The sequence below is a fragment of the Martes martes genome (assembly GCF_963455335.1).
Source record: "Martes martes genome assembly, chromosome: 14".
Classification (NCBI taxonomy): Eukaryota; Metazoa; Chordata; class Mammalia; order Carnivora; family Mustelidae; genus Martes; species Martes martes.
Window position 1 is genome coordinate 40,428,881 of NC_137902.1, and position 15,966 is coordinate 40,444,846.

At 47.9% G+C, this 15,966-nt stretch overlaps 1 protein-coding gene across 1 annotated transcript in view; it reads right to left on the reverse strand.

Moving 5' to 3' along the window:
- The window catches only part of WDFY4 (WDFY family member 4), a 246,225-nt gene that overhangs the window by 31,460 nt on the left and 198,799 nt on the right, over positions 1 to 15,966 (reverse strand). Inside the window, exons 48-51 of the mRNA XM_080823652.1 lie at positions 7,906 to 7,948; positions 6,665 to 6,784; positions 4,627 to 4,744; positions 2,861 to 2,970 (exon numbers count right to left, since the gene is read on the reverse strand). Of these exons, the coding sequence (XP_080679778.1) occupies positions 2,861 to 2,970; positions 4,627 to 4,744; positions 6,665 to 6,784; positions 7,906 to 7,948 (391 nt within the window). The remainder of the gene's footprint in view (positions 1 to 2,860; positions 2,971 to 4,626; positions 4,745 to 6,664; positions 6,785 to 7,905; positions 7,949 to 15,966) is intronic.

Here is a 15,966-nt window from a genome sequence, read left to right on the forward strand (position 1 = left end):
CCCCCTGCAGAGCCATGGAAGAAGCAACAAGCAAGTCTGGCTCCTTTACACTAGCAGGCAAGAGGCAGAGCTTATTTCATGCAGAATGGAGAAGCACACCTTTTGTCAGCCTGGCTCTTGCAAACACACCAGGCTCTGGGTCCATCCGACCCTCTCAGTTCCCTGCTCTCCAGATAAATAAAATAAGAAGGGCTCGCTCCTGGATTCTGCACCTTCTCCACATTTCTCACTCTTCGCTACCCCGTGGTCCATGCTGGGGAATGGAAGTCTAGTCTACCGAGGCTATAGTCAGGTTCCTTTCCTCGTTACCAGACAGGAAGGAAGCAAAGGTCCTTTAAGAAGAAATGGACCTGCCCTCTAGGAGGCACGGTGGGGCAAAAGAAATAACCTGACTTCAGGAAGATGCCAGAACATTCCTAAGGAGGTCTGTGAAGGTCCCAGGACTCCCAAAGGAGAGCCAGGTGCATTTCCCCCCAGATGTAGCCTTTAAGCATTCCCTTGGGAGCTAAAATTCATCTTTTATTCTAAGGAGAAAGCAGAAGATGGTGGATTTTTCTCAGGATCTGCTAGAAGAGTCAGTAAAAAGTAGCACACATGGAGAGCCCAACTGATTCCAGCTCAGATGGGCCAACAGCTACAGAGAGAGTCAAACCAGGAAAAACCAGGAGTCACATCAGACTTCAGCATGGGAGTTAAAGGGCCGGAGCTAATGTGTGCCACCCAAAAGCAGATAAAATGGGTTCTGACCATCTTACACTGGTTCAGACCACCTCAAATCAGTATAATGTGGTCATCCATGGATCAAACTAGCTAAAAAGAAAGCTCAGACTAGTTGTGACTAACTTCAGAGTGGTCTTAACCCAGTATTTTTGTGGGTCTGCAGCACACCTGTTTCATCTGGCTCATCTCATCCTGGAATGCTTCTCCGCAGTCCAGGCTGTCTTGAATTAGCTTAGGCCAGAGCAGACCAGCTTGAACAAGCTCAGGCCTGCTCAGCTTCGATCTGGCTGATTGCAGGGAGAAGGGAAGTGACCATGATCGATTGCCTATGTAGTGTCAAGCCCTGTGCTAGGGGCTTTACCCACACTTTCTCATTTAATCTCAGCAGCTCCAGAAGCTATGCAAAATCAACCCTCATTTCCAGAGGTAAGATCCCTTGCAGAAGATTCCGTATCCGTGAAGTAGCAGATCTGGCATATAAATCTCATGGCGATGCTGTTTCAAGTTCACTCTGCCTCCTGCCCATGTGAGAGGACCTTTAGTAACAGGTAGAGATGGGACTTTACAGCATTAGACTGAAGGGACAAAAGAAAGCTTTTCAAGCATCCAGAACTGCCTGGAGGGAGTGCCATAACGGAATGCATCGCCATCATCATCAACGGCGATCATCGCTTCTTGTGGATTAATGAGCAACGTCTGGATGGGATTCCTGGCACGGGCTAGAGCTCCGGGACCGTTTGTTCTCCAAACCAAACTTACTTAAAATGTTTGTTGCCTGAGAAAGGCTCAGGGGAAGCACACTTATTATTTTTGAGTGTATTTCCAGGGAGAGGAGGTTATACAACGTCTAGACAATCCATGCCTTTAAGGAGAGAGAACATTGTGCCAAGACAGAGAAGACTGGAGGGATTTTGTTCCTAATTGGAGAAATCACCTTGACCTTGCCTACCCACTCCCACCTAGGGCTCAGGAGTTGGATTTAGTGCAGACGTGGCCTTTGGTCTCTCAGGGCCAAGGTCATCTGATCACAAAGAGTGGCCTTTGGGTGAGGTCAGACCAAAACCCCACACTCCTGGAACACTCGCACTTTCTCTTTGTTGAACTTCGTAACTGGAGTAAGTCTGTGCATATTTGTGGCCTGTTGCCCACTGTGGCTCCTGCCTTCCTCTCCATAGGATGCTAGGAAGGCCCTGGAGCTGGCCAGGCCCTGCACTTGCACTGTGAGCTGCTTCCCTTTGGAGCTGGCTGGAACTGGGCTACCTAGAGGCTCTCCCCAGTTGACAGCTGCACCCCTAGGACAACCTGGGAAGCAGGATCCCAGCGATAAGGTCAGAAAGAAAAGAAAGAAAATAAATGTCTTGACTGCCTGCAAAGGACCCTGTCCCAGCAACCCCATGTGCCTTGGCCATACCACCCACTCAGAGCCGGACCTGCTCCCTTCACACTGCGTAGGGCTGAGGAAAGACAGAAGGAGGCCCAGCTATATTTGAATTTCAGATAAACAACAAATCATTTTTCAGTCTAAAAAATTCACCGTTTACCTGAAATTCAAATGTACCTGAGCATCCTGTGTTTTTATTTGTGAAATCTGGCAACCTTAAGCTGGTATGATGAGTGGTCTCTTGGTTCATGGGTGGGTAAGTGGGTCACCTTCTTTCTCTGGTTCAGCTCTTCATTATTCAAGTACTTTGTCCTTTTAAGCCTTTCAACTTGCACTTAGTGTGGCTGTCTGCATTCCGAAGTCACAAGTGGTACACGTTCGCTCTTCCTTCTTTGTGTTTATTTTTCGAATCCCCGACCACCCACCTTCAAGGAAGTCTTCAAGCCTTCTGCTTTTCCTTTTCCACGAAAACTGACTTATGTTATGCATTTTCCCCCCATTATCTATCATTCCTTATTTTTGGAGTCTTTCTGCAACACCGTTGGGCAGACGTGCAGGTCACCGCAGGTCAGTGAGGATGGACAGCCTACCCCAGCTGGACTGCCCAGGGTCCTGGAGCCAGCATCAAGTGGGAATCACCGGCTGAGCCTGGATTTCTAGTGGGGAGACCCCTGCTTCATCCAAGCCCAGCCGTTCGTCGGTGAGATACAGTTGTGTGTGTGTGTGTGTGTGTGTGTGTGTGTGTGTAAGGGAGCTCACCTGCAGAGAGCAGAAGGCCTGGGTATAGGGTGGCATCCGGACCAGGTAGGAGGCGACAATGATGGCCGAGGAGTAGTGAGTACAGTAGTGACACTGGACGGTCATATCTCCTGCAACGAAAGGACAATTCTGGCATGGATGTCCCCCTGTGCTGGGACAGAATGCAGACACACAGACTCTACGAGGCTCAATCATGAGCGGTGGGCACAAGCCCTGCTCAAGACAGCACCTGCAGGCCTTATGAAGCCTTGGTTCTGCTCACAGATGTCATGATTTGGCCAGTAGCCATGGTGATGAGAAGCACATTCAAGACCCTCAGTGGCACCCCCGAGTCCCCAGTGGTCTATCCCTGAGAATGTGGGCAGAGTCAGGCTCTGGGAAGGCTGCACTCAGGATTCATGGGGAGACAGTGGCTTCAGCCTTCTGAGTTAAGGGGAACATAGAAAGCCCCAGCGTGCCTACAGTCCCTCCAGCGCAGTCGGCCAAGGCCTGAACCAGCTCCCTGTGGTGACTGCTTACCATCCTGCCGCCAGCCCCATGCCCAGCCTGAAGCCCTCCCTGGTGCCATGGAGGAGCTGTCTAAGCCAGTTATTTCGGGGGCTGGTGGAGGAACCTGCACAAGGTCCCAAATCCAATGGACAGCTCAAATGCACACCCAGGGTGAGATGGGAGAGCACGGTGAGATCCCATGCTCCCCAGCCTGCCTCTGTGGAAGGGGCCCTGCCACGCCCAGCACCCAGAGGAATAGCATGCGGGGTGGGGGTGGGGGGTTCCCCGAGAAGGGTCCTAATGATTCAAGCCTCAGGAGGATAAGCAGGGCAACGAGGGCCTGCCCAACTGTCTACATCCTCCCATCTCCCCTGAGCGAGTCTGAGTGCCAGCCCCACGTAGTGCAGGGGTCCCGGGTGGGCCTCTATGGGGCTGTGCGGGATGCAGCAGGACCCTCCCTGTCCTGCTGAGAACCTGCTCGCCAAAAGCAGTGTCTCTGGGCCGTGTAAGACTTTCTAAAGCGCAAGACCTCTGGTTCCCAAGGGAAATTTTCATGGTTCATGGATAGCTTCTCCTTATTTTAAATTATATGTTTATTTCAAAGGATTTGAGAAAACCAATCGAGCTAGCATCAAATGCATGATAGAAAAATTTCTTTTGAAAATACATTCATCAAAGTTCAGAAGTGAATAGACCTAGAGAAAAAAAAATTAAGGCATTAGGAGTTCAAGTCGCATGTGAATATGGCAAAAATGATAAAGGTGATGTGCTGATGAAGAGACTGGGAAGTAAGTTCTAGAGTCCGACAAATACAGGCTCCACCATTTAGAAGCTGTGGTCTTGAATGCACTGCTTGAACTGTCTGAGTTAGTTCCCTTCTCTTTGAAATGGACCCTTGTATTTATGAAGGCGGGCTGGTCTGTGCTGGGAATACACAAAATGCTGAACGAATGTGCTCTCCACCTCTGGTGGCCCTAGGTCTGGAGGAAGTAGCTCTTAGCACGGTAGTTCTCAGCACCCCCTGTGCCTCACCACAGCCTTACTTAAATCGGAATCTCTAGGGGTGGGGCCTGGGCATCAGTAGGTATAAAACCTGCCCAGAGAACTCTTCCCTGCAGTCAAGGTGCAGACCAGAGGATTAGAGCTGTTTCTATCCAAACATAATTGTTTCCATGCTAGGTGAGAGGCCAAATCATTACCAACGACCTTGCCAAGGCACTTGAATGAACAACACTGCAGGAAAAAAAAAAAAAAAAGTTAAGCTGGGATCGACCCACCTTCAGTCTTCTCAACCTCTTTAAACCTCTGGATAAATTTCAGCTTCCTTTCCTTGGTCTGAGCCCCCATGGGCTTTGAGAGATCGCGGAAAGTCTTGGGATTCGTCAAGTTCAATGTCTAGAAGGCAGATGTGTGGTTGGAGTTAACTCCCCTCAGACCCTCTCGTGCCCCAGTGAGATTTCAGGAGCCACGCTCTTTAGTTTTATGGTTCTCTTTATTGGTTTATCGTCGTTTGGTCTGACCCCCTCTGGTGATTAGCAGGCGTGCTGGGGTTTTATGGCCCCAGAGCCAGTGATCCACAAAGACTTAATAAGGGAGAGAAGGAAACTAAGAGGAGGGGAAGATTGAGTTCACACTGAACCTGTTCCAAGTTGACCCAAATCAGAACATTGCCACCAGTTACTAAAAAGGGACTTTGAAAAGAATCCCTGTTGTCTATGAGGCGCTTGGCTCCAGCCCCCGTGGAGAGAGATGTATGCTCCAGTAGTTCGAGGTCCTTACTGGGAATCAAATGGACTCTCTAGAAGGTTCTGATCGGGAAGGAAATGTGAGGAGCGTCCTCTTTTGTCTGGAGCCCCTCCCTTCTGTGCAATGACAGCATGCAAGTTTACCCCTTCCTCTGCCCTGGGGAACATAATATAAGGCAATGGAGACCTGAGGTTTTTAGGGCCAGGTGTCCTCAGAGATGTTTGCTTTGAGCAGAGATGCTCTACATGTTAGCAGAGGAGTCAAATATCCTTTAGGATTTTCATGTCCCATAGAAAGTGTTTCTTTATACTTCTTTTCCTTTTCACTAGCCGTGAACCACTGCAGTCCTGCTGGGGAGGCAGAGCCTGTCCCCGTCTCCACACCCGCAGAACCAGGGGTGGGAGCAGAGTGAGGCAGACCCTTCCCAGACCCCTGTGACCGAAGGCACACATGGACAGCCATGTTCAGCCACTGCTGATTTTGCCAGGACAGAATGGGGTTTCCAGGCTGCTACATCTCCTGATTCTCCAAAAGATATCGGAAATCCACATTTTTAGGAGAAATCGCCCGATTTCTAGATACGGGTAAGTAATCACAATTTTGGGCTAAACAAAGGGGGCTGGTAAACCACCCCTTTGCAACATGTGAGTTAAAGCTGGGATTTGCATGTTTCATTTTTGAAATAGCTCAGCCTCAGATGGATCATTAGGGAAATAAAAGGCAATGTGCAGCTGGAGAGAAGAGTTTTGTGTTAAATGTCTGACTTGGGGATAGGAGGTCACAAAGGCCTGAGCCTCCTTCTCCCAAATCCTGGGTGTCAGTCTTCCAAGCTGCCCCAGGCAGGATTGGCAAGGGCTGGTCTGAAGCAGGACTTAGCTACCTTCTCTCCTTTACACATACAGCCCAACACCCCACTTGATGGCCAGAGCCCAGGTGGCTGGGACAGTGCTTCGTGGCCAGATCATTCCCAGCAATGTCATCTTGGCCCGGCTGTGTCAGCTTTCCTCCTCCCTCCCCTGCCTGCTGAGGCCCAGGGGCACACGCTGAAAGAGGGAATGATCTGGCCTCACTGTCAGCCTCCCCGGTCCCAACATGTCTCAGTCCAGATCCTGAGTGAAGTCCACATACCAACATCTGGATGGCTGAAGTCAAGATACAGGGGAGTAGTTTGTTCTCTCTGGGTCTCTGGGTCTCTCTCCGTCTCTCTCCTTTACTCTACCCCTCACCCACACATGTTGATTCGGGAATAAATTTCACGGCCTACTTAACTTGCAGGACTGGGCAGTGTCTCAGCAGATGGCTATCGGTTGCCTTCAGAGTAGTGAGTAAGCCAGGAAGCCCTCTGGGGCTCATTTTAGCAACTGTCCTCGTCATATTGATCATCCCACAGATCTGAAGAGGAACCCGAGCCCCTAGACGCCAAAGGCCTCCTTTGGAACACGGAGCAGCCCTCAGGCCCAGGTGGACCAAATCTCATAGCAGAGGCTCTGTGTGCTGACTTAGTACGCTCTGGTCTTCAGGGTCAGAGAGCCTCAGGACATCTGAACAGCAGCCACGTGACTACCATACCTGTGAGGTGTAGTCAGCCAGGACCCAGGGAAACACTGGATACTGCATGTAGTCATTGTAGGTCCTCCCGGCCGCCGTGTTGAGGTGCATGAGATACTCAAAATTGCTGATGTCCCTTTTCTGCCAGAACAGACAGAGAGGAGATAAACCAAACACGACTGGCATCTTCCTAAGGGCCTCGGGGGTCCATCTCTCAGCCCTCTGCAGCCCTCACTGTGCAGGTGAGAGCAGGCCCCACACACCTCCAGGGTTCCCTGTGCACCTGGCACCCAAGCCAGACCAAAGCAGGGAGGCCCCACTAATTTCAACATGAACTGAAGCAAATATACTCAGGAAGCAAAGTCAGCCAGTAAAAAAAAGAAAATACAAAAAAAAAAAAAAAATACAGCTCAGCAGTCCAAAGCCAAGAATAAGTCTTCTTTTGTTCAGCTGCTGGGCGTGATACTCAAAGGTTGATTAAAGGAAGAGCACAAATGCTATGGGTGAACTTACTGCTGACCTTTTTATGATTAAAAAAAAAATTAGCTAAGGGAGGCCTTGCAGTCACAGAGAAAGGAGCCCTCACCAAGAGGCTGAACGAACTGTCTTCCTCCGGGAAATTAGGGACTTTCTTTTCTCCCCTTCTCTGTTGGGATAACAATCATTCTCTATTGGGATAACACTCGTTCTTAGGGTCTTAGAATGTATAGTCAAGGCAGAGTCAGGGCCTGTATTTGGGAAAAATGGCCAAGGGGAGAAAGGACACTGAGTCCAGCACAGCTGTCACCTCTCATAGGGGACGCGCGTGCTGGGTCTCGCTTGGCCCTCTTGCTGGGAAAAGATTTGGGACAAGAGTGACCAGGAGTTAATTTCTTGTTGCCGTGTGATCTCTAGGACTGGCCCTCTTGGGGTCCTAGCCTTTCACTGAGGATCAGAGGCTAAATGTCCATTCATTCAAGCTGGGAGTCATGAGTGTCCTCTCAGAACAGGAAGAGAACCCTGGAGGCCCTCTACACTGTGTCCGCTTATACATGTGTGTCTGTGGATGGAGCAGGTGCATACGCACGTGTACACACACACACACACACACACCACCCACCTCGGACTCCAAGCCTCAAGGACCACTTTCGATCACTGCGATCTTTGTAGGGAAATATTCAGGACATTTTGGTAAGTTAAAAAATAAGATCCCTCCCAAGTCCCCCACGCGCTTTGTCTCTCCATCACATCTCCATCCAGAGTCCTCTACGGGGTCACTGTACCTGCCACCTCTGCAACATGGTCCGGTCGGAGCCTGGGTACCTCCTGTGGGACAGAAAACAATGACGGTGACCAGATGTCTCAAGGCACAAATGAGGGGAGAAGTGGGAGTTTCTGGAGCTCTGTGGGATTGGCGCATCCAGAAGAGCCACAGCCTTCCCAGGGCATACAGGCCCTCTCCAGGCAGGGTAATAAAACTATTATCCAAGCTCTGCTTGCCCCCACGCTACCCTACTGAAGGTTAGGCTCTTGTGGTCACTTCTGCTCTGCTGCAATGCTGCAACATTCTACTGCTGTCTTAGGTGTGGCCTGTGGGGAAGTTCCTGGGGCCACGCAGAAGCAGGCTGACCTCTCACAACCCCACACTGGGTTTCCCACAGCCACGTGTCAGCCTGCTTTCCCCATGTACATGTAATATATGTGATTATAACATACTGGGATGGGACGATAACATAGGCATGTAGTTTAACAAATGTGGAAGACCACAAAATCAGAGTCTCCGAACGACCGCTCCTACTCAAGGAACCCCAGTGAAGAGTTTCCAGAATAGTTTTACCCCTAGGCCTATCTATGCGCTTGTTTCATTGTTGTTTTTATGACGATATGGGGGATAATCTCATCTGTGTTTTGTCACAGGCTTCACAGCAGGGTGGAGTCAGCTCGCACCGCTCTATGGGATTCGTTTCTACAGCAGCAGGACCCCATTGTACAGATGGATTGGGACTGGTTGAGCCTGGCTCTGCGGGGGGTGGGGGGGGTTGGTCCTCACAAATGACCTTTCCATGACCAGCTTCAGACATAAATCTCTGGGAACTTGGTGAGCGTACCCATGAGAGAAATCTCTGGCAGCGGTTCTACCGGGATGAAAAGTATGAGCATTTTCCAGTTTGCTACATATTGCCAACCTGTCCTCTTAAAAGGCCGTACTGATTTATGTTTCTACACATAGAAGTGAGAAATACAAACTGAACCAAAGAAATGCCGTTTTTGACCAATGTGGTGGGAAAGAGTTTCGAAGGGCAACAAGGTGTCGTGCTGGGAAGGGGGTGGGAAGGGGTTTTCTCCACATGAAATGCCCTTTCTGCTCAGCATGGATTTGCACAACCCAGTTCCTTGGCCTCTGTGGCATCCCTTGGTTCCTTTTCCAGCTCTCTTTTCTTCCCCTCTCTGACTCTCCTTCCACTCTCAAGACCTTTGTTCAAGATGTTTTGCCAAACCCAACCACATCTTATCTCCCTCTTTTCAGCCATTCACTCTTCCTCGGTCCCCCTCAAGTGCCCACAGATGTCACCCCAACATGCATTTTATGTTCCACTCACATGCACTGCACCAGGATCCTTCCAGCCTCTGTCTGTCTGGACAAGGTCTGGCTGCCCAAGTGTCCTAACAGGAGCAGTTCCCTTCACCTTCCCACCACAGCAATGCCGGCTTATACTCTGCCTCAGGCTTCCCATCGCTTTTCACTCAATTCTTTCTTTGGTAGGTTTTTTATAAATAGAATGCAGCTCCCAGGCTGGGCTTTACGTCTCCCCACACCATCACCCCCAATAGAGAAAGCATCTGTTATGTCCATTTTATCTAGGCAAATGACAGTAACAAGAACAGAAGCAAAAGATAGTCAAGTTTATTGCTTTAGGTTGCAAAGGCTCGAGCGAAGGTTTGGTTCTCTTGTTCAGTCTGGGGCTTGCCACCTATCCCAGTTCTGGAACACAGGCTGCTTCAAAGGCTACAAATATGGGCAGAGCCCAGGCTGGAGACAGTGGGGGTCACCACCTTGGAAAGGACATGTGCTGAGCATTCCTGAGGAGGTCAAGCTACAAGCATGTGGAGTCTGTATGGCAAAGCTCACTGGTCTTGTTACTTTATTTTGTAAGTTTGACAGGGGGGCAGGAAATAAGGAGACAAAATGTACCTATTATAGCTCAGGCAATGAGAGACAATCTCAGCCATTTTCAGTTTCAGAGAGGGTTCTAGAATTTTACCAGTGGTCTTTTGTGACATTGCCCCCAGGTGGAATGGTGTGCAGAAGATAGAGGCATGTCACCATCCCAATTCTCATTTCATCGGCTATGAGCTCCAAGGAAGATCCATCATTCCCTTACGACCAGCAAAGGACGCCGTTACCAGCAGTGCCGAGACACCCAACCAAAGGTGAGTTATAGTTTTTAACTTTTTATTTGTTTATTTATATGTTCGTTTTATGTTATCACTTCCACTTCTTATTTCATTTAATTTGAGAATTTGTGTATATACTCCTATACTGATTTTTTCTTTTTTTAAAAAAATTTTTATATCTATATTTTTATTTGAGTCCACTTGACACACAATGTTATGTTAGTTTCAGGTGGAGAGTAGAGCGATTCAACATCTCTAGACATTATGCTGGGCTCGCTGCAAGTGTGGCTGCCGTCTGTCCCCACACACTAGTACAGTATCACTGACTGTGATCCCTATGCTGGGTCTTTTATTCCCATGACTTAGTCATTCCGTAACTGGAAGCCCATCTCCCATCCCCTTCACTCAGAGACATCATCATCATCATCAAAAATAATACCAGTAATTGTCATGCGTTAAAGATTGCAAAGACTTTACCCATTGTCTAATTTCCACAACGACCTAATGAGGCAGCCATTTCTTCACTTACAGAAGAGAAAGTGGATGTGTGGGGTGACGGAGTGGCGTGAAGCCAAGGGGTGTTCACCCCAAAATGGCACAGAGCAGGGATTCGTGAAACCCTGACACACTGGGCTGTGCAAAGCACGTGTTCGGACGAAACCCTGACCCAGGGCCCCCACTCACAAGACAAGCTCTTTCCTCTGCCAGGGCAAAGTAAACAAAAGTAAACAAAAGGCAACAAAGGCAAAAACCTCAGTTCTGGCTGACTTAGAAGGCAGTTTCCTGACAAATGAGTAATTTGTGTACCTCTGGGTTTAAACAATGAGCCCTAGCAAAGTTGCTAAGTTATCACTGCATACCCGTGAGATAAACATGAAGCTGTTGCGGTGTTAAAAGTCTGGAAGGATATAGAACAGGAAGTTATCTCGAGATGCTGAAACTGAGTGGCTTTAATTCTCATGAGGTTTTAGATATCTGCACTTTAAAATGTATTTATTTTCTTGTGCATTTTCTTCCATAAAATATTGATTTTATTTTTGCTTATCTGTGTTTTATGATTTTCACATTGTTTATTTTCTAATTTAAAATGATGTACTTTTACTAATAGTCTAGAAATACACTGGGTCATAGGACTTTGGGTAACTTTTAATTTTCTACTTATCTGAATTTGATAATTATTTTAAATCCATTTATTGTCTAAATTAAATGACCTTTTTTTTTAGTTTTGCATTAAAAAACAGTGGTGATATCCATGTATCTAAAGTTTTTGTGGTTAACTGTATTTTTATTTTTTAATTTGAACTCTTTCCTTTTGCTTTAATACTTTTCAAAACGTGTCGTGCTTGGACTTATTTTGTAGTTCAAATTATTTATCTGCTAATTATTTTATTTAATTTCATTTGGGTAGTGTAATTTTGGGCATATTTATTTCTACATATGCATTTTCAAATTTTTCTACAATGTTATTATTTGCATAATAGTTTTCATGTGTAACTTTTTGCTGGTCTTCTCAATTTCTGGCAATGTAGTTTAAAGGAAAAAACTGAACAAAAAGATTATAAATGTACAAATATATTTGTCGCAGCCCCATTCACGCCAGCACCAAATTGGAAACAACAGGAAAAGCCCAGTCCACCAGATTCAGTATTACACATTCTATTGAGCGGTAGATTTTAGAAATTACACATTAGCATTTAACATAATATTAAGTGAGAAAAAAATGACTATATAATTGTATGGTTTATACAAGCATTATGGTCATTCTGACTTCATAGTGTGAAAAGGGCACAAAGAGAAAAACGCAAGAAATAATTACATTCAAATAAGCAGATAAAAGATAGCTCTCTCACAGATCAAAGAGCTGAAAAAGCTATTTGGACAAATAACAAGGAAGACGAATGATATTTCACGGGACTGACTCAGTGCTTTATATAGAAGTAAGGTGTTTGTCCCTTAAAAGGGGCAAGCGTGGCTGTTCTTCTGTTAGCAACGTCCACTTCCGGTGTGGCCATGGCAGACCAGTTCTGCCTGGTGGAGCAGTGTCCATCATGCTGCTGGGGGTGGCAGAGAGAAAAGCCCCCCGCAACAAGAAGCTGGAGGAGCCCAGGCCCGAGTGCCCCCCCCCCCCCACCCAACAAGGACAGCTAGCTGCGCCTGTGCCTGTGTGTCCTGGAGACCGCTCAGCTATTGTGTTCCCACCTTGCAGGCTGGCGTCAAGACTATGCTAATTAACTCCAGGTCCCAAGTCTCTTGTTGCCTGGTGACAAAGTTTCACAGTGGAGGAGGAGGAACTGGCACAAACGGGGTAAGTTTTCCTCGGGTGGTGGCCCTCATTTATCGATTTACTTGCACTCTGCCAAACAAGCTTGGCTTTTTGCTCTCCTCCTTTGAGTAAGCAACTTTGGAAATGCTGGTTCTCTTGGTGTGCTTTATTTACAAACCCCAGACACGAGCTAATTCATTATTTAGAAGAGGAGGAAGCTGGCCCTGAGCCACAAGCAGGAAGGGCAGCTAGCAGGGGCCCTAGCTGGGGACCCAGCCGGCCTTTCTTGGGTGCCTGGGGCCATGGCCAGCTTGGGAAGGACGGTGTGTGAGTCTCTGGGGCTTTGGGGTCACCCTTGGGTCTCTTTCCAAAGTCTGCGTCTGGAGCATTTTGCTGTTCCACAAACAGAGGTGACTAGAATTTGAAGTGCTTCTTAACCCCAGCAGTGACTGACCCATCAGGGAGAGTGCAGGGTGGGTACGCTTCTTCACTCAGGAGGCTGGAGCCTAATGACTGCTCACTGGAGTGGGGTTTGGGGGCACAATCCATCTTTTGAGAAGTTTGGAGGCTAACTCTCTTCACAAGTTGTCCTGAATGCTGGGACCCATTAACAAGCAGTCATGTCCTAGGCTGGGGTGGGCCTTGCAAGGAGAGACTCTTCAAGGAACACGCTAGAACACATGCCTATGTCCCTATTTCCAAGACAGGTATAATGGGAAAACGCAGGTGCTCCTAGTTCCAGTCTTTGTGACTTTGGATAAGCTACTTGGCCTCACTGAACCTTGGTTCCCATATCCGTCCAGTGGAGATGAAAACCAATATATAGGTGGTTATAAGAATTCCTTATAATGTTTGTAAAATGTCTGGCCTGTAATAGGTGGTCAGTATAATCGCTACATACAGTCTGAAAGCAGGAACTGAATTCAAATGTGTGAAAAGCTATGAAGTGTCATTGCTTTGCAAAGGGTCTGGCACATAGTGAGTTCTCAATACATTTATGAACTGTATGTGATGTTATGTGAACGGAGTCCTGAACACCAGCTCCTGTGAGATGAAATGGGGAGTCAGAAAGGTTAGGAAATGTGTTCGAAGTCACATATCTAGGGAGAGACAGAGCTGCAACTGGTCTGTGACTCACATGCCTTCTGGCTGGAGTCTGAGCCTGCAGGGGAAAGGGAAGGCAGAGACCCTGAGCCCCACGGTTGTCTAGAGACCAATTTTTTTTTATTTTTTAAGATTTTATATTTACTTCTTTGACAGACAGAGATCACAAGTAGGCAGAGATGCAGGCAGAGAGAGAGGAAGGGAAGCAGGCTCCCTGCCCAGCAGAGAGCCCGATGCGGGGCTCGATCCCAGGACCCTGGAATCATGACCCGAGCCGAAGGCAGAGGCTTTAACCCACTGAGCCACCCAGGTGCCCCTAGAGACCAATTTTTAAGGCCTAGTTCTTGGTGGCTCCAATTTCCTCTTGGGGATCCAAGGGTCTCTTACCGTTGCTATCAAGAGGTGAGGGTGACTTCATGCTCTCTCCCTCCAGCCATCACCTATGTGAAGGGCAAGTCAGACTGGGTGATCTTTCCTGGTCCCTGGTCTCCCTACAATAGAGGGTGTGCAGGGAAACATGCACCCCTCCAAACAGGCATGATGGGCCTCCCGGCTGCACAATCCATCGCCAGCCTTTCCATCCACTGCCAATTTGATTCATTGCCAACTTCCAGTTTCTTCCCAGTCTTGCATTACAGACCTCATCTCAGCCCCCAGAGCGAGGTCCGATAACACACACATGCTATCTCTGCCATGAGGGGTGAATCTCAAGGGTGAGGCTTGACCTGGTCTAGAGTGAGAGTTACACAGAACATCGCTCCACTGAGGCTAGTGTCTGGAAAACACGAGTCAGGAGCTTCCTTGTCAGCCCAGAGGGCCAAATTTATCACTGGACTTTGTAAAATCAAACTTTCACGGAAAAGCCGAATGCCAGTTCAGCCCCTAGACAAGAAGACTGAGCAGATGCTGGCTCTGTTTGAGCAGCATGTGACTTTGACAGGGGACACGCTTGGAGGCTCAGGGCTTTCTCCGTAAAGTGGGGTGGATGGATCAAATGAGATAACGCACACAATGCACTTGGATATAAACTTAGCGCTCAGCACGAGAGGAAACATGTATAGAAAATGCCAGGCCCGCTAGAACGGCAGCCTGCATTTTCTCTTTGACCCACACATGCAACTCATAAGACCATTCTAATTCTGCTTCTACCACATACGGTAAATATGCGCCAGCCCTCTCCTCCCTACCCCCTTGGTAGACACCATCTTCTTCTGCCTGCAAGGGGCTATCTTCATCTACTCTTCCTTCCCTACCTCTGAGACTTCCCAGCAACCAGGGTGATGCTTCTAAACATCACATGTCCTCCCTCATGCAGGCCCTCCCCAGCTCTTTGTCCTCATCTTCTACCCTCTCCTTACTGTCCCTGTTCCAGCCCTCGAGACATCTCCTTTCTAGTAAACACCACAAGCTCCTCCCCACTTGGTAGGACTTTGCCCTGGTGCACCCCCCACCCCACAAGGGAGTTCTTCCCCAAATCTTCCCATGTGCCCTCATTTTAGTGTCAGTTCAAATGTCACCTCAGAGAGTACTTGCCCCACCTTCTGAGTCTAAATTAGGCCACCCCCTCCCCAATATTCTCTCCCTGATCCTAGACATTCCCTTGGACCTTCACCAGGTTTGATTTTTTTTTAAATTTAATTTGATTTTATTTTTCTCACTCTTCCAAGATTCATTGTTCATACACCACACCCAGGTTTGATTTTTTGCAGCGTGTCTATACCAGCTGAAATGATCTTGGGTCTTTTTGTTTGTTTTTATGGATTGATAGGCTTCTCCTGAAATAGGAGCTTCGTGAGAAGTATAGCAAGGTCTACCTTGTTTACTGCATCTCTTCCAACCTGACCCTGACTGATAGAATGACTCAAATACAAATTGTTGAATGAATGAATAAATGAGCAAGTGAGTAGCTTGGGTTGTAGCAAGCTCTAGAGGTTAACAGTGGACAAAGATATAATCATATCTTCTAATTGCTGCTATGTTTTTCCTTTTATTATTAATATTATCATTAATGATTTGTGTTTAAAAGGTTGCAAAGACTTTTGTCCTTGGGAATCAGCAAAAATTTTTCCACAAGTCTTACATCCAGCTACCCACTCCAGGGAAGCTTTCTTTCCCTTTGGCCGAACCCAATTAAAGCTTCATTTGTCGTACTGCTAACCCGCTTTCCAGCCTCACTGCACACTTAATCTCACAGCCAAAAAGTTCATCACACCCTTGTATGCATCTGTTTGGAAAGTCTTCCTGTCCTCAAGGGTGTCCCACCCAGGGCTGGGTACACACTTGGTGACTGATAAATATTTGGTGGGAAAGTGATGACTTTCCCCCACAGATTCCTCCCTTAAAAAACAGTCTGCATGTTCTAGAAGCCCTTTCAAAGTAGGTGCATAAATAGTGGGTCAAGAGGGATTCCACAGCAGCTGTGGGATCTGGGAGGAAGCTGATCCCTTGCTAGGGTCGTGGGAGCTGGGATGACCTTGGTAAGCACCTAGAATTCATGCCTTCAACCAAGACCGACTGAAGGCCTCCTCCGTCCCAGGCACTGGGAGTGCAGAGTCTGATCAGGGGGGGGGGGGGGGAGAGA